Here is a 24,923-nt window from a genome sequence, read left to right as displayed (position 1 = left end):
ATCTGTCTGATTGCACCCAGATCTCGGAGGACACTGCACGACAATTGCAGTGGTGACTCACAAACCAGGATTGGGTCAACGGCAGATCACTCTCCCTTCTTCAACCAGAACACACAGTGGTGACAGACGCATCCCTTCTGGGATGGGGCGGCCACATGGGAGAGGCGGAGGTCAGAGGCCTCTGGTCTCCGGCGGAGTCCGGGCTCCACATCCACTTTCTGGAGCTTCGTGCGATCCGTTTTGCACTCAAAGCATTCCTTCCCTCTGTCTGGGGAAGAGTGGTGCAGGTGTCCACGGACACCACCACCGACATATGGTACTGCAAAAAACAAGGCAGGGTGGGGTCGTGGACCCTATGTCAAGAGGCTCTTCGCCTCTGGACATGGCTGGAACATCACAGCATTTCCCTGGTGGTTCAACACCTGGCAGGTTCTCTGAACTCTAGGGCGTACAAACTCGGCTGCAGGTGCATAATGGATCACGAATGGTGTCTCCTCTCTGAGGTGGTGCAAGGTATCTTTCAGCAGTGGGGAAAGCCACTGAAGATAACGCGCAATGTTAGCAGTTCTGCTTGTTGGAATTTCTAAGACGGTACTCGTTAGGCACTTCTGCCCAGAGTGCTGAAGATGATCAATCGCGACCAGGCCCAAGTCATTCTTGTGACTCCGGATTAGGCACAAAGAGTCTGGTATCCCGAGCTGCTCAACTTGGCCATTGATCCTCCGATCAGGTTGCCTCTTAGAGAGGATCTTCTGTCGCAGCAGCAGGGGATGTCCTCCACCCGAACCTGTACAGCCTTCACCTCCTTGCGTGGCGATTGAGCGGCGCAGGTGACGTCATTTGCTAGGTTATCTTGACAGCCAGGCGTCCCTCCACTAAGACGGTATACACCTGCAGATGGAAAAGATTTGTAGCATGGTGCACAGCAAAGGCTGTGGATCCCTTTTCCACCCTTCTTTCTCAGGTCCTCATGCTCCTCCTTTCTTTGGCCCAGCAGGACTCTGCTCTGGGCACTCTTTAAAGACTACATATCGGCCATTTCATCTTTTCTTAGGCTTCCTGATAAGCCTTCTCTTTTCATGTTCCCTGTTATAAATAGATTGCTTAAGGGCATTACTCATCTTTTTCCTCACATTCCTTTCGTAATGCCTCAGTGGGACTTGGACTTGGTTCTTACCTACCTCATGTGCGCTCCCTTTGAGCTGCTACATAACTGTCCCCTCAGACTTCTCACTTTGAAAACTGCCTTTCTAGTGGCCATCACCTCTACATGCAGGGTGAGCTACAAGCTCTTACTTCCAAGCCTCCCTTTCTTGCTAGCCATCGGACAAGGTTGTCCTGAGAACTAGACCTTCCTTCCTTCCCAATGTGGTTACTTCTTTCCACATTGGCCAAACCATCACTTTGGCCGCCTTCTTTCCGCCTCCGCATCCTTCAAAAGAGGATGAGAGGCTCCACCGTCTGGATCCAAAACGTCCGCTTTCCTTTAACTTGGATCACACCAAATAATTCCAGGTGGATGACCTGCTTTGTTGGTTACTAAGGCGCTAATAAAGGTCGGGCTGTGCACAAACAAACCATCTCTAGGTTGGTCGTTCCGTGCATAAAAGCCTGCTACTCTTTGGCAAAGAAGGTGCCTCCAATGAGGCTGCGTGCCCATTCCAACAGGGCGACGGCTGCTACTACTGCTTTAGGACGAGGAGTCCCCCTACATGACATCTGTCAGGCAGCTACGTGGTCATCGCTGCACACGTTCACCAAACACTACTGCCTGGACAGCCAAGTTCGGAGAGACTGCTTCTTTGGCCGTTCAGTTCTCTAGGACTTTCTGGTGTGAACTTAGTTCGCAGACCCACCACCAAGATTGGTATTGCTGGGGTATCTATTCTAAGGTAAGGAATCTATATCGGTTTCTTTCAGATGAACATGTTACTTACCTTTGGTAACGATATATCTGTAAGAAACATAGGTTAGTTATAGATTCCTTACCGCCCGATCCATCCTCCTTGTTCTGCAAACTGACTTCTAGGGTTAAGGACATCCCTTCAGGGCCCTAGTTTTGTGCACCAGTGGTCAGTGTCTTGCATAGCTCTGCACTTCTGGCGTGGAAAAAAAGTGTAAAGAACTGACGAGTCGACCGACGCCACCTTCTGACGCGCAGGGGTACTGCTGACTAAAAACGTTCTGTATCCAGTCTGACGCCGAGGGGTAATTTTAAGGTAAGGAATCTATAACTAACCTATGTTTCTTACAGATATATCGTTACCGAAGGTAAGTAACTTGTTCATATAGATGACTAGCTTATTTATTTATTTATTTTATTTTTAGGAGCTTATAAAGCGTGCAGCTACCCCCAATGGGGGTGTCCCGGCGCTTGGACAGGCGAAGGATGCGAGTACACTGAGCAGGTTTAAGCACTAGAGAAAAGCCAGGTCTTAAGGTCACGTCAGAAGATTGATTCAGATTTGGTGCAAGGGGATAGGCAGGCTGTTCCAAGTTTTAGCGGAGAACACCGCAAAGGCTCGAACGCCCATTCTAGCACGGCGGAAGCACAGATGGTTGGATCGAAGTTATTTAAGTTCACTAGCCATGTCAATTCACAATCCCAGCTGCAACCATATCTAGGTCCTATGCTCATCACTCAATTAGGTTTAGCCTATCCAAATGTAGCCAGAATTCAACATTTTCAAACACTGCTATGGTAATTTCAAGCTAATCAATACTTGACAGTCAAAAACTTTCATGTGTGTTTTGGGGATGATGGCATCATGCATCGCCATAAGGCCTGGTGCAAGACTCTGCATGAGTCCTCTACAAGAAAGTTTAGCACCACAGTGTACCCAATCACAGAGTTGACTGGGAGATTTAGACGCACCCCTCATTCTCTGCAGTGGTTGAACTCACAAAACCTGTTAAAAGGGCGTCAGTTCATTGACCCTGTTCTGCAGGTCATGCAAACAGACGCTTCCCTCACAGAGCGGGTGCTCACCTACAAAATTCAGTTCAGGGTCTCTGGGACACTAACACCAGAATCTCCATATCAATGAGCCTTGCGTTCTTCCGAAGGCAGGCTAGTTGTGGTGCCACGAATTAAAAAGGCCAGTTTGGGAGGAAACCTCTTCTCCTACGGTGCATCGAGGCCTGGAATAGCCTGCCGACTCATCTTAGGAATGCGTCTGAGCTCCTCTCCTTTAGAAAGGGGTTTAAGACCTGGTTATTCATAGATTAGATCTTTATGTGCTCTAGGGAGTGAGTTCACAGCGCCAGGACGCCCTTGGGTTTAAGTGCGCTTTATAAGCTCCTAATAATAATAATTTGCTAGAGCTTCAAGCTGCTCCACTAGCTCTGAAAGTATTTCTACCTCACCTGAAAGGCAAGGTTCGGTTAGTCCGGACGGACAATATGATAGCTATGTACTATATAGTAAAACTGGGGTGGACACACTACAGTTTCACGCCTCTGACCATTTGGCATTGGGAAATACATCACAAAATCCATCTGCTAGCGGAACATCCTCAGGGTATGGACAACGATTCCCAAGCATGATGCAGCAATAAGTCCATGAGTAGGATCTCAACCCCCCGAAACCCCCCCCCCCCCCGCCCCCCCAAATGTCCTCCTCTCCTACTTCCACAAGTGTGGTTGTACAAAAATAGACCTCTATGCATCTGCAGAGAAAGGTTCCCACACCCCTTATCCAAAGGCAATGCAGTATGGATTAGTTGGTCTGGGATATTTTTCTACACTTTCTGCCTCTTCCGTTTCTGGTTCGGAGGCTCAGGCAAGTGTCTCTCTCCCTCATTCTGGTGGCTCCCACATGGGTGCGTCAACCTTGGTTCACAAAACTACTTGAACTCTCAGTATTTCCACACAAGAGGCTTCACCTCAACCCAAATCTTCTCACTCAGACTCATGGCAAAATCCAACACCAAAACCTGCAATTTGGCTCCTGAAATCGTAGAATTAGGGTACCTAAATCTGCCACCAGAATGTATCACCATTCTTAAGGAAGCATGTGAGCCTACCACTAGAGCTTGTTCTGCAGCCAAATGAAAAAGATTTGTTTTTTTTACTGTTTCTACCAAAATATTGATCCTCTAAATGCATCTGTACAAAACATAATTTGTTACCATTTGCACCCTGGCCATGCTTATACTTCCATATGTGGCTGCCTATCTAGAAAACAGGCAACACGTATCCTTGTTTAAAGTGCCTTTTATTAAAGCTTTCATGGAAGGCCTTAAAGGATTAATGCCACCCAGAGACCCGCATGCACCCGGGTGGAATCTCAATATTATTCTCACAAGACTTATGGGTCCACCTTTTGAACCATTAAACAATTGCCCCCTCCAATTTCTATTGTGGAAGGATGATTTCCTAACTGCCATCACTTTGCTAAGGTATGTCGGTGAGCTGAATGCACTAACCTTTTTTCCAACTACATAGGGTAGGGTGGTTCTTCGTACCAACCCAAAATTCTTTCCAAAGGTACTGTCCCCTTTCCACATAAACCAATCTGTTGAACTACCTGTTTTCTTCCCTCAACCAGATTCTGTGGCAGAAAGCACTCTTCGAACACTAGATGTCAAAAGAGCATTAATGTATTATATTTATAGAACAAAAGACTTTAGCAAAACAAAACTTGTTGATGTTTTTGCACAGCCTCATAAAGGAAAGGCCATTTCTAAGTTAGGCATTTCTAGATGGATCGTTAAATGAATTTTTAGACATGCTCTATCAAACCTGAACAAACTTTAGCTATACCTCAGAGTGCACTCTAATTGCATAATAGGGGCATCTATGGCTTTCTTGGGCAACTTCCCCATAGTTGACATTTGTAAAGCAGCTACATGGTCTGCATCACACACTTTCACTATGCACTATTGTATGGATTTTTTAGCACGCCAACAAACTAATGAGGACAGGTGGCGCTACATGCATTTTCGCAAACATTCACAACGTTCACTGGTTAGCCACTGCTTTTGGAGAACACTGCTATACAGTATATGCGAAGCATGTGTATCAACAGCCACACATGCCTTAAACTGATTGTTACTTACCCTATAAGCATCTGTTCTTGGCATGTGGGGCTGTAGATTCAGGGTTGGGGGGGTGTGGAGGGGTGACCCTGATACCTATTTGGCGTCTGCAACCTGCTCTACTATAGGATGCAGTTTTTAGGAAGACGTTGAGGAATATCGTTGACACCTATTTTACAGAAAACGGTGGGACGTTTTTTTTCCCTTTAGTAGTATGGGAGATCTTCGTGGTTCGTGGGTTGGTGCAGTGGTAAGAGATAGACAGGAGGTTGGGAAGGAAACCACTCGACTGAAGAGTAGGTTTGGCCCTTAAAAAAAAAAAAAAAAAACGCACACATACACACACACTGACACCGCGCTGCAGGAGAAAATACATGCAGAGGCGGATATGTTGGGCCCATGGAGTTCTGGGCACCCAGCAGACTCCCAATGGGGTGTTTTGTGACTTCTATGCCCTTCTTATACAGCACACCCTCCCTGGAACCTGTGAGGTTAGCTGGGTTTTTACAGCGTGCAACACTGCTTATAGTGCCGCCGGACGACCAGGAATCCTTAAGTGCACCCATAGCATCAGGAGCAATACCTGGGGCTATTAAAGAACTCCAGAAACTAAACACCATGCTCGGACGGGCTACAGATCGAATTTGGCTCTATGTACACATCTAAATTAGTGCATTGTCTGGAAAAACTATACAACTCTTCTTTGGAGGAAGGTATGCTTCCTTCTACTAGAGAGGCGTTGGTAACATCACTGTTGAAATCTGGCAAATAGACTGTGGAATTTATTTCGTATCGACCCCGCTCCATCCTGAACATCGAATATAAGATTGCGTAGAATTATTGCCCGCAAATTGCTCTCATTGCTCCCACAGTTAATTCATGATGATCAATGTGGGTTTGTACACCGACGCAGTACTTCGCTGAATATTTTCCGGATTCTCCATATCATGGCTGCATCCTGTATTTTTTCCCTTTTGCAGGTTGCATCTCTGGACGTACGCTAAGCTTCAACACTTTGGGTGTGGATTTGATGCTCACGGCACTAGCCCATTATGGCATTCCACAGGCATATGTGATGGGTCAACCTTCTGTATACAGGTCTTACAACAAGGGCTAGGACAAGTCCACATATTTCGAACTCATACCGGATTGCACGTGGAACTCAACAGGGCTGCCCCTTGTCACCACTTTTATTTGTTCTGCGCTGGAACCTCTAGCACAGCATATCCGGCAAGACCCGGCAGGTGGGGTGTACCACTCTGTGCCTTATATGCAGATGATCTTATATTTACTCCAGTATTGGAACTTTCATAGATTCCCATAGCTTGTATCATTCGCCGTCATCGGAATGGGAACCTCTGTAAATACAAAATAATATAGCAGTAGGTACAAAAGAGAAAGAAAGGCCTAGGCCTCATCTCATTTTGTAGCATATCCCCTCTTTTTACAAAAGAGACCACAATCATGCAACAACCAATCGGATTAGCCTCACCCCATAGAACCTTGATGAGAGAGCCTCAGAGCCTAGGATTTTCTACCACACGTTGTGCTAAGGGAGTCTCCACTGAGCTCTGCTTAGATTTCTCTACAACTTTGGATTTCATCTCTATTCTCTACAATTATCTTCAGGATGTCAGACAAGGAGAAGAAAGCTTTATTTAAAGCTGGTGCTACTTGTTCTAAGAAAAGGCTTTACATTGAGGACAAGCATAAGGACTGCATTTATTGCTTGTACTCTGATCACAAGGCCACTGGTTGTAAGATCTGCAGGACATTCTCTTCCAAGACCCTAAAAGACCACGAAGGACGTTTGCTGACCTGGTTGCTGAAGCTAAAGTCATGTAAAGAAGTATCTAGTGACAGTGATGATGCCTCCTCAGCAACATCTTCAAGGAGGTCTAGAAAGAAGGGTAGGTCTTCCCCTTCAGCTTCGACTGGTCCTCCTGGGACCTCTGATAGGTCCGACAGGCCCAGTCCCAAACAATCTCCTCACCGAGGTGTAAAGGAGAGGGAGGGACTAGTTCCTGAGGTACTGTCTACTTAGGCTAGCCATGGACCTTCTGTTTCTCCTCCACCATCTGACAAGCCAAAGCTGTTAAAAAAAAAAAACAGCTTCTTTACCTCAGGATGGAAGATCTGAGAAGAAAATCCATCCGTCGACGACGACACCAGGTACGTTGACAACGGCATCCAAGATTCACCAGACATCTATTCCAGCTCCATCGACGGGTGCGCAGACGAGAGCGACGACTACTACTTCGACACTACAGGTACCTGTTACAATGTCATCGACTATGATGACGCCAACGATGGGGTCGATGACTATTTCGACATCTACAATGGTACGGACGACAAGCTCGTCGACGCTACCGTCAACTACCAATCCGTCCTTGTGGACGATCCAATCTCCGTCGACGATACAGAAACTTTAAATTTCAATAAAAAGACGTCAAATAACACCAGAAACAACATCTCCTCGTAGAGTGAAACCATTACCTCTAGCATTGCTCTTGGATGATGAATTTCCAGAGGAAGGTGAGGGTCCTTATGGGGATGCATACAGTCCGTCCTAACTTCAAGTAAAATACCAGGATTCGGATTCTGAGGACTATTATATGGAACAACAGCAATACCTTCCACAAGAAAGACCTCTGGATCAACCGCAACAGGGTATGGTGGCCTTGCCGTCTTCACTTATTAGTGACTTACAAATCATGTTGTTAGATTATAAGAGGAGATTTCTATCACAAACCTCTGAACAACAATCAATGCGAGCGCCTGGTTGGTCAACCGAAGCCAGACTATGTCATCTTTCAGGCAGTAAAAAAATCCATTGGCGCTCCTTTCCACACCACCGGATAAGGAGGGTAGGCATCTAGATAATGTAGGAAAAAGGTTTTCCTCTATATCCAGCCTCCTTGTTAGGGCTGCCAATGCACTAGCCATATTGGGACAATATGATCGCCAAACGTGGGGCGATTTATCACCATTTATGGATCAGCTCCCAGATGGTTCCAAGGCTGACGCAAAGAAGATCCTGGAGGAAGGAGAGCGGTTTTCTTCAGAGATCATCGATTGCGCTATGGACATTTCCACCACTGCTTTCTGCGCCTTGGTGGGTTCGGCTGTTCTAAGACTGCACGGTTGGCTTCGGGCCACCTGGTTTCGCCCGGAGGTTCAAAATAAGATATTAGACTTGCCATTTGATAGGAAATGCTTTTTGGAAAGCATGTGGACGACGCACTGCAGGATATTAAAAAAGACACAAACGGCAAGGTCCATTGGGACTTTGCAATACCGCAAAGTGCCTTTCTGTGGTGCAAGAGGGAAATGTTTTTCTACTTATAGAGAAGGATACCAACAGCAGCGCTACTCCTCCTATTCGCAATCTTCACAGTCGGACAAACCCCAGTACTCTCAACGCCAGGGCCAATCGGCGTTTCTCTCGCCAGCCTTCATTCAAGAGGACAACAGGCGCGTCGGGGGAGGGATTCCTCTAAATGCCAAAAGCGGCTTCCCGGCTCTGTCTACTGTACCTTCACCCCCTGTAACATCAGTGGGGGGCAGGATATCACAATGCCTCCGTAGCTTGGAGATCATAACATCAGATCGGTGGGTCCTCAATATCATCCGGTTTTGCCACACACTAGAGTTTCAACACCTCCCACCTTCCAGAGCCCCTCGCGCCACCGAATCAAAACATCTACACCTTCTACGTCTCGAACCTCATCAACTGCTCATTAAAGGAGTGATAGAACCAGTACCTGTATCCCAACGAGGCAAAGGGTTCTATTCCTGTTTTTTCCTGGTTCGCAAGACAGAAGAAAAATGGCTCCCAATCTTAGACCTGAGGGAGCTCAACACCGATCTCATCGTTTCGGATGGTATCCCTTCAGGACATCTTGCGTCTTCTGAATCCCGGCGATTACATGGCAAATCTGGATCTCGAGGACGCATACTTCCATGGTCCTATTCACCTAGCCCACAGGAGATTTCTACTCTTCACAGTACCCAAGAGCCACTTTCAGTTCAAGGTCCTGCCTTTCAGACTCAGATCCGCGCCGCGGATATTCACGAAGGTATTGGCCCCAGTTGCAGCGTTTCTCAGAAAAGTCACTGCAGGTTTTTCCCTACCTAGACGATTGGTTGATAAAAGCTCAAGCAACTACAAGTGCAGTCGAAAGTCGCATTCAGCTTTTCAATCATCTGGGTTTTCAACTCAACAGAAACAAGTCAGTTCTTCTTCCCTCCAGGTCGGCCAAGTTTCTAGGGGCCATTCTGGATACAACTTGTTGCAAGGCTTTTCCATCAGAAGAGACAGAAAAGGCTGATTATTTCTGCCTGTCCATCGCAAAGTAGACGGTCTCTGTCTGTCCGCCTATACAAATCTCTCCTACGATCAATTTCATCTTGCATTCCCTTAATTCCGCATTGCAGTCTTCGTATGCGCCCATTACAAGAACAGCTGGACATGCAATGGCGCCAAGCGGAAGGCTCGTTCGACAAGATAATAGTTACTCCTCTGATGAAAGAGGCGGTCAGCTGGTGGGCGATCAGACAATATCTCAAAAGGTCTCACTTTTACAGTTGCTCCAGCTCCTTTGATCCTGACCACCGACGCCTCTCTTGAAGGCTGGGGAGCAGTCTTGCAAGACCTCCAAGTAAGCAATCACTGGAAACCCAAGCAACCCACTCTCCACATCAATCTTCTGGAGCTCAAGGCGAATCGACTGGCTTTACAGGCTTTCCCTCCGAGGATTTGGAATTCCACCGTCCTGGTCCGTTCCGACAACAAGACAGCCATGCACTATGTGAACAAACAAGGTGGAACGAGGTCTCAACTTCTTTTCAGGGAGGCCCAAGAGATTTGGGAATGGGCAATTCTTCACCATGTCACTCTTTCAACAGAACATCTTCCAGGTACCCTCAACGTGACGTCTGAAGTCAATCTATCACGAGTGGGAACTGGACCAGGGCACTCATAACAGTATTTTCAATCGTCGGGGCACTCCGTCCATAGACCTGTTCGCCACCTCAAAAAACAGGTAATGCCGATTTTACTCAAGCAGGGAACACCATGGTGGGTCGTTGGGGGATGCTCTTTCGATGGCCTGGTCAGGCGCATTTGTTTACGCCTTTCCTCCAATTCCCCTGATTCCAAGATTACTCAGGAAACTCAAGACAGAACCCTGCACAATGATTCGAATAGCACTGGCGTGGCCCCGCCAGTTCTAGTTCACTGAGCTTCTCCTACTCTCTCAAGATTAGCCGGTTCACCTGCGACCCATTCCTTCTCTATTGACTAAGTCCCAGGGCCAAGTGGTACATCCGGATCCAAGCTCACTGCAGTTGACAGCGTGCCTCCTGAACACAGAGTTTCAGAATTTAAATATCCCTCAGGAGTGTAGAGGGGTTTTAGCTCAAGCCCGTGCACCAAGTACGAATAAAACCTATTGTTCAAAATGGAAATATATCTGTTTGTTGTGCCATCGGGAAAACCTTCATCCTTTCTCTTCTGCTCCTCATCAAGTATTACCTTACATTCTGTCTCTGGCCAAGTCAGGTCATGCCCATTCTTCTATCAAGGTACACCTGGCGGCTATATCCGGATTCAGACTGACAGCCTCTGGTCCTTACCTCTGGTCTGCAAGAATAGTCAAACAATTTCTGAAAGGACTCTTTAGGGTTTTCCCTCCAGTTCGACTTCCGCCTCCCATGTGGCATCTCAATTTGGTTCTTGCTACTCATGATACCTCAGTTTGAGCCTATTCATAGAGCGGATCTGAAGTTTCTGTCATGGAAGGTGGCTCTCCTTCTCGCTTTAACGTCAGCCAGAAGATTTTGAGAACTTCAAGCTCTCACGATTAAGGGACCTGTTTTACAGTTCAAAGAGGACACTCTGATTCTGAGAACAAATCCGAAATGTATTCCAAAGGTTTCTTCAGATTTCCATTTGAATGAGCCGGTCATTCTAAAATCTTTTTTCCCTCGACCTACGACTCCAGCAGAAAGGTCTTTTCAGTCCTTGGATGCCCAAAGGTATCTGAAATTCTATCTTCAGTGTACCAGGATTTCAGGAAATCTACCCAACTCTTTGTCACTTTTAGTGCTCCTCGAAAAGGATTTCCCCTTTCGAAGCAAGGGAATTCATGTTGGATTGCCAGCACAATTCACTACTGTCTCCAAGCGGTGGGGAAGCCGCTAGAAGGACGTGTACGGGCTCACTCCACAAGATCAGTTTCATCGTCTGCTGTTCTTTTCGCTGAAGTTCCTATAAAGGACATTTGTAGGGCAGCTACATGGAGCAGTGCCCATTCTTTCACAAAGCACTACTGCTTGGACTCTTCCACACAGTGAGGCAGCAGTGGGACAAGCAGTCCTGAGGAACCTCTTCCAGTAAGCGGTGAGCTTTCCCTTCTATTCCTCCTTCTTATTATTGCACATTTGGTATCTGGTAATGTTTACTGACAAACGTTTCAATGTCTGTTTATTTCTTATGAAAATATGGAGACAGTGTTATTCCAGTATTTTTTTCACAAAATGTGCTTTGTTTCTAACTGCTAGCTACTCTGAGTCAAGCTATGGGAATCTATGAAAGTTCCAATACTGGAGTAAGAAAACCAGTTACTTACCTGTAACTTTAGTTCTCCATTATTGGTAACTTTCATAGATTCCCATGCGCCCACCCTCCTCCCCTGGGAAAGCTCAGCCTTCAGAATATTTGGTTACTGTTACACAACGTCTACGAAAATCTGAGACTCTCATAGGAAGGTTCTATGGGGTGAGGCTAATCTGATTTGGTTGTTGCATGATTTTGGTCTCTTTTGCAAAAAGAGGTGGATATGCTACAAAATGAGATGAGGCCTAGGCCTTTCTTTCTCTTTTGTACCTACTGCTATGTTATTCTTTATTTACAGAGGCTCCCATTCCGACGACAGGGAATGACATAAGCTATGGGAATCTATGAAAGTTACCAATACTGGAGAACCAAAGTTACAGGTGAGTAACTTGTTTTCTTCCTGGACCTCTGTGCCGAACTGCAGAACTTATCTCATCTGCTAACATATTTCGGGGCACTTTCTAGCCTCTATATCAACGTCAACAAACCTTGTGCCTATCACTTTGCAGTCCAACCCACAGCCTTGGCATTGCAATTCGGAGACCAGAACATTCCTGTCGCTATTCACACCTTTCGCATTCAAATTTACTGGTATAGGAAGGTCTTGTTGAAGGGGAACCTTGTGAGGTCTATCAATTCACTCAAACCGCAGATCACCTTTTTGGTCACGCTGCCCCTGTCGGTAGCAGGCCAACAGGCCCTGACGAAGATGATTGTTAGAACACCTTGTGTGTTATTTCGTAAACCTCATTGTTGTAGTGTTGCCGGTTGAATACATTATCAGAGGAGCTTGTTTGAGGTACCAGGCGCCACAAGGTAAGTCATTAAATTGCAACTCCGCACAACTGAGCGTGATTTGGAGGCCCCCTGACTTTAAAGCGTATTGCATCGTGGGGCAACTTAATTGGCTGTCATATTGGCATCATTTGTTGGAAATAGGCTAGGCACCGGCTCAGGTCGCTTGCCGTCATCTTCATAGGCTATGTCCCAGGGTAACTAGCCCGCGGCCCTGTCCTCTCCTTCAGGTGGCACTTGCCTACTGGAAGTTGGCGCTGAGATACACTGCGCCCAAATACCTTATGTGTCAAATGTTTCTGCTGGCTTCCAACATCCTCATGTACTCTTACAAGCCCTCTACGACCTAGGACCTGAATGCCTCAACACGCGACTATCCTTCTACACCCCCACCCGCCAACTACGATCATCCAATCAAGCCCTCGCCGCAATTCCGCGCATCCATAGATCCCCCATGGGGGGACGAACCTTCTCCTACTTAGCGGCCAAAACCTGGAATTCTCTCCCCACCCACCTCCGCCTTGTACAGAACCACCTCTCCTTCAGAAAGCAACTTAAAACTTGGATATTCGATAAGTAAAGTACCCCCCCCCCCCCCCAAGCGCCTTGAGACCCTCTGGGTGAGTAGTGCGCTATACAAATTTCCGAACTTGAACTTGAATGTGCTGTTTGGGCCCGCGGGAGGGGGTTGTGACGGTCAGGTCACTGTTTCAAGAGGGTACACTGTTATCACATGCGGGCTCACTGGGACCCTAATAAGAATAAACCCAGCAACATGAATTGCTTCTGGCTCTACATACCATGGGGAATGGGCGACACTTTATCTGCTGGCTATATCGCGAGCTGCAAGGGCACCTGGCGGCATTGCTGATTCCTCTAAAGCGGACTTGTGAAACAAACCTCATTTGGAGAATCCGGGACAAATCTTGAACACGTATACTGGAATATCCCAACTCCAGATTTTAAATTCATCCAGTTTTCTATTTTACACAGGATGTATTTAAAACCACAAACTCGCTAAAATATTCCCTACAACTTCCTTCGGCTGTCCTTGATGTAAGGCCCCTGAGGGGGATCTTTTACATATATTATGGCTTTGTCCCAGTTTATCTCCATGTTGGGTGGGGGTGCACTGGCCCGATTAGACGTCACAGGACTGGATCAATGGGGTACTCCAGTGCATTGTCTCCTTGGCCTTTATCCTCAGCCGTGCGGTTCCAAGGTGACACTGTGATTTGCCTATCTGGCCATATTGCTGGCAAAAAGACTTGTCACGCAAAACTGGAAATCCCCCATATCCCTGAGGTTAGATACATGGCAGAATGAGATGGCTCACTGGGGACTATTAAGTGATGCTCTCGACGAGAGGAGTAGTGTAGCTTCTGTTAAAAAAATAAATTTAAAAAATCTCCCTGGAGTGGGATGCTCTTCCAGAGGGGTTTTAAATATGGCACCTGACTAGTCACCCAAACCGCTTTTTCGCAATACCTCTGATGCGCATGCTATTCCATAAGCTTTGCCCCATTGTACCTAGCGAGCTCATTGAAAATGCTTGGAATGATTAACTTTCTTAGTTGATGGGGCTGGCTCCCTACTCCTTATCACTATTCATGTACAGTATTCCCCTCCTCTCTCTCGCATGCAAAATTGACATATGTATCCCCTCGTGTTGATCCATACATGGATTTCCTGGATTAGGTGGCTTGGTTATTGGATTTGGAGATGCAGCATTTGTTATTTAATCTTCACTGAAAATGTCACGATGTAGCCTGTGATGTGTACTAATCGGATAGTTGTGTATTATCCTTTGCTTTTTCACTATTTATCCACTGTCAATTTTCATAGTAAGTGTGACAATGACTAAAGAAGTGCAATGAAGTTTGTGTTAAAAAAAAAAGACCTGTAAACATTCAACAGTTAGGAAAGCAAAGATGAAGGGCATTTTTTGTAATTCATAAGTTTAATGGAAGCTATTATTTTAATGGGATCAAAACAAATCAAGACACTTTACTTGGTGATGCACAAATGATGATACTCACTGAAACCGTTTTCCACACATTATCGTTTGTATGCAGTATAGTTTTCAGTGCTCATTTCAATAGCAAATGTGCAGACTAAAAATGAAAGTGCACTTAATCGCCTACCTCATGTCCTATAAAGGTGGGTGGGCCGCAAAGGTTTGTCGTTTTAGCAATTGTGTTGTGGTTCTAAACGTTTGGGAAGCACTGCCCTAGAAACAGTTACCAAACATAAACTCTTTCTTTTGCAGGCTGGAAACAAAAATGGCAAAATTACTTATCCAATACAGTATAACAAGAATGTGCTGTCCAAGAATTTGTTTAGTAACTTTGCATTCCCTTTTCCAAGAACACCTCTTTTCTGACTGGGAGTACGCATGGTCAGGGAACCATGAATGACAATGATACTTGCAAAGAGACCTGACATGGGCAACACAAACACTTCTTATATCCGAATTGGAATTGGTAACACTGCGATAATGAACAGAATTTCCTCCAGAGCCCATTTCACATAACAAAGCGGTCGTTTGCTTCTAAAATCCTAGAACTTGGATTCATTAAATTTAGTACCAAGACTTTGGGTGTCCTACTGGAAGCAAATAGTCTTACTAGATTGTTACACCACAAAATGTTTGTGTGAGGTGCTTACTAGGACATCTTTCACCTCTACAAACTAACCTAGTACTATGGAAATACATTGTCCATTTAGTAAACCTGGGTTTGGCAAATACATGAACGTATGTTAGGTGCTATGAGCTCCTACACGTGAAATGGAAAACTTAGTTTGTTGTTTATTGAAATAGTTATTAGGCCCTTCAGAGAATGCACTAAGAGTGATCGTGTCAGGAGGCACCACCCATCAATGTAGCATGTAAACATTGTTCTGACTGCTACCACCTGAGTCAGTGAGTTTCATGGGCTTGCAACCCAAGATCATTTAATAGATATTAACACCAAGTTGTTTTTAGGTCTTTGCTGAATTTTTGCCGAATGTGCTTACATTGTTTGTCTATCATTCAGTAGAGTTACCAATATTTTTTGTAAATCTTTGTTTACCAACAGAGGCTAGCTTTGCAATTACATAATTAAGCAGTACTGCGGCAAAATATATGCAAGAAATATATATTGGTTTCTGTTCAAGCTTCTCATCCACCTCCAATATTAAAAGGGCCATCCATTTCAGAAAAAAAACACTTTCTTCTATTCTGCATCGCTCCCAGTCACCAGCAGTAGGCCTTCAAAAACGTTCTTTGTTTGGTGTCAGTTTTGAATTCGAGGCAGATTGTGACATCATTCACCTGATGTCTTCTTGAGCGGAAGAACACTGCTGTGAGGCTGATACATAGCATGATGTGAATCTACCCCAAAATTTATTCTGCAAAAGAAAAGCATTGCATGTAACGGCAATTTTGCTACTCGAATGATTGAAGTAATATTTGCACGATTCTCACAAAAGAAGCAAGCCACCTCTTGGATGGTAGGCAGCTTATCACCTGTACCATAACACTGCCTCAGTATTCACACCATATGCAAGGAGGTATTTTAAAAATATGTTTACATTAGGAGCAAGTTCCTAAGGATCAGGTTATGTTTTTACAGATTTGCTTAAATTCATAACTATGAAGATCCACACACTCCCCTCCAAGCATCCTTGGGGGGGGAGAAGTGGTTTGAAGAGCCCCATACAGAAGTGTTAGTGCTACTATGTATATATTACAATACTATAACCAAGTTCGGTTTTGAGCCGGAGGGTCCTGGGAAAGTTTTAAGACCACACAGGATTTAATCCCCAAAGTCAGAACAAACAACCATAAGAAATCCTGGGGTCTATAGAAGTGTGAAACCACTACTAGCAGTTTAAACAAATAAACCCAAAACCCATGTGAAACGAAACAAATAAGTCCAACACAACTAACCGTGGGCATATCCCTTTACAGGACTAAATCCCTCACTTACCAAAGGTGACATGCTTCATCATTTGGGATTCTCCTCCCAGAGGAAAAACCTAGTTCCTCTGGGCGCTACAACCCCCTCTCTGAGAGGGAGGAGCTCAGGGATGTTTTAAGTTCAGTATTGGATATGCTAAATCCACAAATGAAGAGCTAACAGTATGAGTGTTGGTGCAGTGAAAAAAAAAATGTTTTTTTTAACTTTGAGGAAAGTGAACTTGAAACTAGCTCAAGAACGTAAAAAACCCTTATTATGAGTCTTACTTCGCCAGGATTAAAATGCAGTGCACCAACGGTCTATATGCAAAACCGCAGTGGTGGACAAGAAACTACTTGGTCAACATGTTTCAGCCGTTGTGCCTAAAAGTAGGCTAGGCTTTCATCAGGACCTATGATGCTGCTGCAAGAAATGTGCACGTGATAGAACGCAAAACGATACAAGGACACAAATCTTCTTGATGTGCCTGTAACAAAAGAATTACCTACAAACAAAAAACAACAAAGATGTAATGGTTGTAGGTGTATCCACCACATTTGCTGCGTTTCACATGGAGAAAACCATCAAAAAGCAAGAATGAACTCACCCGTAATCACTGGGTAAGTCACCACACCTCTACCAGGCAACCGCTCAGGAAAGGTAGCACTGCTCTAGAAAAAACGGTTGCAACTAATAGTAATAACATACTTTAGGAGCCAGAAGGAGTGTCGCAGAACTGTGACTATCCCACTAAGTCAAAGTGTAAGGAGCCAAACTAACAGAGGGAAACTTGCATATAATGGGTTAAGATGTAAGAGACTATTTACACCAACATTTTGGTTGGCTTTGATAGTCTGAACTTAATCAATATTGTCTATTTACCAAAGCCTGCATACCAAGCTGCTATAAAGTCAAAAAGTCATCAGAAAGACTTTCAACTCCAATAACCAGCCGGCAAGAATACAGACAAGTTTTACCATAAACAAGTAGAAAATGTCTACCAACCCCCTAAAGAAAGGGTTCCTGAAAGTGTGTAAACATCAGGGTGAGGCTGGACTACGATTATAACAAGGTTGCTGCTAGTCACAAGTGCAGGTGACTTAAATACAACGATAATATAGGTCAAGCGGGAGCCCACTTAGTGTAAATACCGAACGATAGACAGTTTTACAAACAAGAAACACAAAGTACCTGCGGGGGGCTTACCTGTCCGTCGGTACGCTGCAATTTGTAGAGCCTGAAGCCGGAGGGACCGGGACTTTTTCAAGCCTCCTTTTGAGATAATCCTTCCGTAATGTAAGCCAATCAAAGCATGCATCGGGGCTCACATGTGATGGAAGACGTCACCATAAGCCCAATGCATGTGCGAACCGAGTACACTATCTTTATGCACAGTAACAGGGGCAGAATATATATATATATATATATATGTTTTTCCAGTATGTTTGGGCACATCGATATTACAGCACATGCTCACTGAAATATTGTACTCTGTTTGCGCATGTGTTGGGCTTATGGTGACGTATTCCATCACATGTGAGCCCCGATGCATGCTTTGATTGGCTAACATTACGGAAGGATTATCTCAAAAGAAGGCTTGAAAATGTCCCCGTACCTCCTGCTTCAGGCTCCACACATTGCAGCGTACCGACGGACAGGTAAGCCCCCCCCCGCAGGGACTCTGTGTTTCTTGTTTGTAAAACCGTCTATCGTTGTATTTAAGTCGCCTGCACTCGTGACTTTGCAGCAACCTTGTTATAATCATAGTCCAGCCTCACCCTGATGTTTACACACTTTCAGGAACCCTTTCTTTAGGGGGTGGTAGACATTTTCTACTTTTTTATGGTAAAACTTGTCTGTATTCTTGCCGGCTGGTTATTTGAGTTAAAAGTCTTCCTGATGACTTTTTGACTTTATATGAGCTTGGTATGCAGACTTTTACAAATAGACCATATTGATGAAGTTCAGACTATCGAAGCCAACTAATATTTTGGTGTAAACAGTCTCTTATATCTTTACCCTTCATATATAAGTTTCCATCTGTAAGTTTGGCTCCTTACACTTTGACTTAGTGGGGTAGTCACAGTTCTATGACACTCCTAGCTCCCGAAGTATGTTATTACTAACTATTAGTTGCTACCGTTTTTTCTAGAGCGGTGCCCCTTTCCTGAGCGGTTGCCAGGTAGAGGTGTGGTGACTTACCCAGGGATTACGGGTAAGTTCATTCTTGCTTTTAGATGGTTTTCTCCATGAGAAATGCAGCAAATGTGGTTGATACACCTACAAACATTACATCTTTGTTGTTTTTTGTTTGTAGGTAATTCTTTTGTTACAGGCACATCAAGAAGATTTGTGTCCTTGTATCCTTTTGTGTTCTATCACGTGCACAGTTTTTGCAGCAGCATCATAGATCCTGATGAAAGCCTAGCCTACTTGTAGGCACAACGGCTGAATCATGTTGACCAAGTAGTTTCTTGTCCACCACTGCGGTTTTAAATATAGACCATTGGTGCACTGCGTTTTTAATCCTGGCGAAGTACCTCTCATAATAAAGGTTTTTTGATGTTCTTGAGCTAGTTTTAAGTTCACTTTCCTCACAGTTTTTAAAAAAAAATGTGCGCTGCGCCCTCAGCTCTTCATTTGTGGATTTAGTATATCCAATAGTGAACTTAAAATGTCCCTGAGCTCTTCCCTCTTAGAGAGGGGGTTGTAGCCCCCAGAGGAACTAGGTTTTTCCTCTGGGAGGAGAATCCCAAATGATGAAGCATGTCACCTTTGGTGAGTGAGGGAATTAGTCTTGTAAAGGGATATGCCCACGGTTAGTTGTGTTGGGCTTATGTGTTTCGTTTCACGTGGGTTTTGGTTTATTTGTTTAAACTGCTAGTAATGGTTTCACACATCTATAGACCCCAGGATTTCTAATGGTTGTTTATATTACAATACACCTTGCATCATACAATTAAAAAAGAAATGTTAAGCGTACTAGCATGGTGGCATTAGAGTCTGTGTCCTCGTGAGTCACTCTATAACGAACAATGTCTACTTGATAAAAGCAAAGTGATATTCTCCGTCCAGCCGCTAAATGGCAGGGATATGTTCAGCATGTGAATCAGTAATTACAAGCTTCAGAACATCTGTTACCAGGCAAGTATTGTTTGCCTTATGTTGCCTTCTGATTTAGGGGACAGTGGTGTGCGAGATGGATGAGTCTCTGTAATATGCATAGTTGTGGGAGGAACTGTGCCTTTAAGAACACAGCTGATGGTGGGCATGGTGCCAATTTTAACTGTCATCTTGTGTTTTCCCTCCTAGATCATGCTTTCAATCTTTGCCTACAAGAGATACAAAATGGGAGTGGATGACTTCACCCAAAGTTATGCTGACCCCACACAGGACTCAACAATTCCCCCTTACTCCAGTTACCCCAATGTTGGGGGTGCTAGCTACCAGCAACCCCCTTTCAGCAACAACCCAGACCCTGCAGGCGGGTACCAGCCACCAGCATATTAGCAATCTGCCAAAAACTGGAGCACGAGTTGCTTGCAGGCCTTTATGTGGGATGGCCAGGAAACCGATCAGGGTCAAGCTGGCAAAGTTGCACATGCCCACTCTTACATTTAGCATGTCTGGTGCTTAATTTGCTGATCAAAGTGAATGGGAGCATCTTGCTGTCCATATTATTTTTTACTATTCACTTTGTATGAAGGTTTTTGGAAATAATTCTAATCCTCTGTCAGTGTTGGGCTGGATGCTGAGGGTGTTTGAGGTAGGAACTATTATTACTGTCCTCCATTAGTTTTTACCTTGTAGTGTCTCACACATAACATGTTTATTATAACAGCTATCTTGTTACCTGCTCTCACCCCTAAACAACATATTTTTCTTTCCCAGACAACAGTTTGTTAATGTGGAGCATCACTCTTTTATCCACTCCAAAGCTCTTTGACAAGATCAGACGGTTTGTTTTTTTACTCCAAGTTACTACCTTGTAATCTCCTTTCACTAAGGGAGTTAAGGTTACTATGCATGTCCTCAGCAGCAGGTTTCCTCCCTGCACAAGTAAAACATACCATAATATTTAACATAATTGAACCTTTATTATTCCTAGTAATTTCCCTATTTCATATTTTGATATGTGGAATATACAAGGGCATTAATTTGCTTTTAGGGTTCATTGTCCTGCACATAACACTGGTCATTATGCCTAATTTCTTCTGTATATCTTTTTATTTGTTTTCTGGGATTTAGCATATGCATAGAACCCTGGTAGTAGTGGTAGAATAGTAAAAAGGGGGAATGTCCGATGTGAAAAAGCCACTTTTTAATGTAAATGTTTGTATGTTTCATAGCGTACCATGGGTACTTAATCTGGGTGTGGGGATGAGAGTATTGCAGGAGTTTACATGATTCAAGAAATTATATGTTTTGTTTCTCATTTAATAATTATTTTATTCGAGAATATTTTATGTTGATACTGTAACCATCTGACGGCACTTGCTTAGACATTGATAGGAGTCACAATTGGCAATGGATGAGTTTAAAAATACTACATTGTGATGGTTGTTTGTCATGTTTTAGCCACTCTTCCTGTTGCCGTGCAAGAAGTACAGCTTCTCATGTATAAATTGTGCTTTGTGTCATCTTAAAAGTGGTACCTGCAGTACATCTGAGCTTTAAAACATGGCAGACTGATGGTTGATAGAGGTTGAAGTCCTTAAATATTCCAATTTTTGTGGCCTGAGTAATCAGTGCAGAGCACACAGTGACAGGCCCCTAACGGAGCTGGCATAGTTGTTCTTAATTTGCACTAACTGTATTCTACCACTTGTCCTTAATGAAATTGTCTAGTAAGTTTAGAATCGCAACTTAAATCAATAAGGAGTTCTCTCATTTGCACACAGATCAATTTGTTCTTGGCATATAAAGCTCTCCGGCCAACCTGGAACCAGGGTGACTTAGATTAAAATTATGGATCTGAAGGTGCCATTCTCATCCTTCCTAGACTGAAGATTGCACCGCTGTGCATATATGCCAGCTTAACATTAACAGTGGCCAGGCCTTGGCCTGAAAAAAGCAAACTCGTGCCTTGCAAAGGTATGTACAACCGGCGTTTCACTGAAGCCATTTGCTTGCAGTGTTAAACCCGCACCAGTGGTGTTTGGGAGCTTCCTGATAAATATTGTGCTACAGCCACCTGGAATGTGCTGGTAAAACACGTGCTCTCATGATTAGCAAGCTTCTCAATTAGAGTCCAATCAATTGAGTTGAAGTCCGCCTACGTGCTCGTGGGGTGCACCATGATAGTAGCACGTTCGTCCAGGTTTCTGCCACTGATGGGAAGAACATAATCGCTGATGCTGTGCCAGTGCATTTTCTTTATCAGTTTGACTCCGTTATTCTGAGAGGCAAAGAAAATGTACTTTTGTGCTGTGTGAGACTGTAAATAGGCAATAGAAAACAATGCTGCAAACGCCTGTGTGACTTCAAAATATCTACAAAAGCACAAACGCTGTCCAAAGGCTGGAAGATTCATGCAGCTGAAAATTGGTACATTAACGACTGATAACACGGAGGATGGAGCTTTCCCATTGTCTTCGGTGATTTTCTCCTAACACCAAAGTGCCACTATCTTTTATCTCCTCCAAAGTGCCCTTTAACGTCCACCTGAGATGTCATTCACTGGTAAAGCACTTGCGCTCATGAGTAGCAAGATTCTTAATGAGATTCCAAGTTGTTTTTAAGTCCGGCTACGTCCTCTGGGAGCATGGCATGAATGAGCCCAGTGTTAGTGGCACGTTCTTGTGTAGGTTTCTGTCATTGATTGGATGACGAAGATAGTTGATGCTGTACCTACTGCCTTTTATTTATATGTTTGACCCTCGGATCTGCTGAGAGACACGGGAAATGTATTTTAGTTTTGTCTGAGCGGGTAAATAGGCGATATAAAGCAGTGCTGTAAAAACATCTATGTGACCGTTCAAAATATCTAGAGGTGCACAAAGTCCATCCACAAGCTGGAAGATTCATGCAGCTGAAAATGTGTATATTAATGAGTTTGCAATGAGGATGGGGCTATTCTCTCTTGTGTGTGGCTTTCCCCCTAACACCAAAGTGCCAATATCTCTTAAATCCTCCAAAGTGTCCTTGATAGATTTTAGCTGATACTGCACCTTTTGCCTTTTCTTAAGAAGTGTCTCACCAACTTTGAATTAGAACAGTTTTTTGCATGAAGTTGTACACGCCTTTTATTTTGGGTGGGGTCTTAAAGTGCCTTTAAACAGAGGAGGAAGTACTCCTCAGCTTCAGTTTGATACTTTGTGCCAATTAACTTATCTTGCTTTTGATGCACTGTATGATTTAATAAAATTGATTTTCACCCTGGTCCTTGTCTTGAGCGAGTTTGTGCTTTAATGTATCAAAATCTGAGATTGATGGACGGGTTGTACTGTCTTGCTTTTTAGCTCCTGGAGAATATAGTTTGATTGCCAATCCTCCTATATGTCTTAAGCTTCATGTTGAAAGCAGTGCTTTAAATGGGCCGGTACTCACCGGTACGGAGTAATGGCACTTCCGAAATTTTGGGTCCTTAGTACTGGCACTTCTCTGTAGCACAGGGAGAGTACTAGTACCCTCATCAACGGCAGGCTCAGGCTAGTCATCTCCTCCAGGGCAGGGCTTCCGAGCAGCTTGCAAGTAAATGAGCCGTGAAGTAGCCGCCCTTTCGCAGAGTTTCTGCTGAAGATTAGAAGCGCCCATTTCATTGTTTCCAAACTGCAGGGGTTTGAGTGGGCGCTCGTCACCACGCAGTGATTAACAGGGCAGGGTCTCTAGACAGACCCTGCTCTGTCAATATGTTGTGCAGCGATGAAAGTGCCAAACTGGGGTGTGTTGCAAGGGGAGCGTTGTGATTCTGGCCTCCGGTAATGTGCTTTGCAGTGGGTTGATTCACCCTTCATTAAACCCTGCTTTGTTGCCTGAATTAAGTCAGGCAGCACATTAAGAGAATCTTTCAAACTGTTCTCTCTCGTGCTTACCCGACCCTCTCTCAAAACCAGGACATTTTATAATTTTTACAATAAGTGTCGTACACCAGGACATTTCCCGAAAATCGGGACTGTCCTGGCAAATCCAGGACGTTCGGTCACTCTAAATTACTGAGTACCGGCACTTTTAATTTTCCACTTAAAGCACTGGTTGAAAGGAGTTTGGTTCTTTCCAGGTGCCAGATACATTTTAACATCAAAACTGTGCATTGGGGGCAAATATCATCTACTAATGCAAAAGAATATCCAACTGAAAAAGAATGCTATTAGAGGTGGGCCACTATGGACTTGAACCACATGCCTGGCTCTGGCTTTTAGTTTCTCGAGCCCAGCTATAGGGTGCCTTCTGCTTGTCATCCACGCTCTGCCATCATGCACCAAGAATTAAAAACAGCAGAAAAAAGTAGGCGACTTGTGGATAAAATGCACAATGTGACAACAGAAAACCTGGTACCGATCCTGGCTTCCTCGCTTTACCAAATTTTGGGATCCTAAGCAAATATTTTATTTTATAGAACCTCCTTTTCTTTCACTATCACGTATGCGACCTCCATCCTTTGAGTGAGTTCAGGGTGTGCAATTTATTTCACCTAGCAGAAGCCGCACTTTTTTCTTCCTATGTGCGTTGCTGCAGTTTTTTTACCCGGGATCAGCTGCCACCCAGGGAAACCTACCATGCCTAGACGCTTCTGAAAATTAAACACCCTGGGATTGGGGTGTGGGGTGTACCAGGGTGGTGCAACTTGTATGGTTCTCATGAGGTTTTCTCACCCATAAATCCTAGCAAACCTCAAACTTTGGGGAAGAACACACATTTTCTTCACATTTCTGCGAGGGAGTGTTCTGGAATCTGTGGGGAGCCGCATATATCCTACTAACCAGCATCCCGCACATATCCCAATAAAAGTGTTACCTCACTTGTGTGGGTGTACCCAGCGCCCGCTACAGGAATGGGCCCAAAACGCAACATGGACAGATCACATTATTCGACTCAAAACAGACCTTTTTTTGTGCAATTTTGGTAGATGTGGAATTTAGACCCTAGTTCAAGTGGCACCTAGTAAAACCTACCAAACCCACACATTTCTTAAAACTAGACACCCATAGGAGTCCAGGGTGGGGTGACTTGTCTGTCCCACACCAGATTTTCTTACCCATTATTCCTCAAACTGGTGCTAAAGACCCAAATTTTCCTTCTATTTCTGTGACGTACACCTCTGGGAACCTCAGAGATCCACAAATATGCTACCATCTAGCCTCCCTCCCAGTTGTCCTGATAAAAATGCTACCGCACTTGAGCGGCTAGCCCTGGTGCCTGTGACAGGCATGCATTAAATCAGTCAATTAGGGGGCTCTCATTAACCTTGGTTTGAAGCATGCCTGTGATTTCTGTAAGTTCACATCTGAGAAATGCAAGGATATGTGAGATTTTAGTCAAAGGTTTGAGATTTGCAGGGCATAGTGGGTAAGAAAACATGAGATC

The 24,923-nt window shown here is 44.4% G+C and overlaps 1 protein-coding gene across 1 annotated transcript in view; it reads left to right on the top strand.

The window, feature by feature from the left end:
* The window catches only part of SYNGR2 (synaptogyrin 2), a 287,764-nt gene extending 264,986 nt beyond the window's left edge, over window positions 1-22,778 (top strand). The window contains exon 4 of the mRNA XM_086931086.1: window positions 19,710-22,778. Coding sequence (XP_086787212.1) covers window positions 19,710-19,907 — 198 coding nt within the window. The 3' untranslated portion in view covers window positions 19,908-22,778. The remainder of the gene's footprint in view (window positions 1-19,709) is intronic.
* Window positions 22,779-24,923: the final 2,145 nt, after the last annotated feature.

Source organism: Lissotriton vulgaris, chromosome 7 (genome assembly GCF_964263255.1).
Source record: "Lissotriton vulgaris chromosome 7, aLisVul1.2, whole genome shotgun sequence".
Classification (NCBI taxonomy): Eukaryota; Metazoa; Chordata; class Amphibia; order Caudata; family Salamandridae; genus Lissotriton; species Lissotriton vulgaris.
Note: the sequence above shows the minus strand (reverse complement) of the source record. Positions and strands in the feature narration are given on the sequence as shown.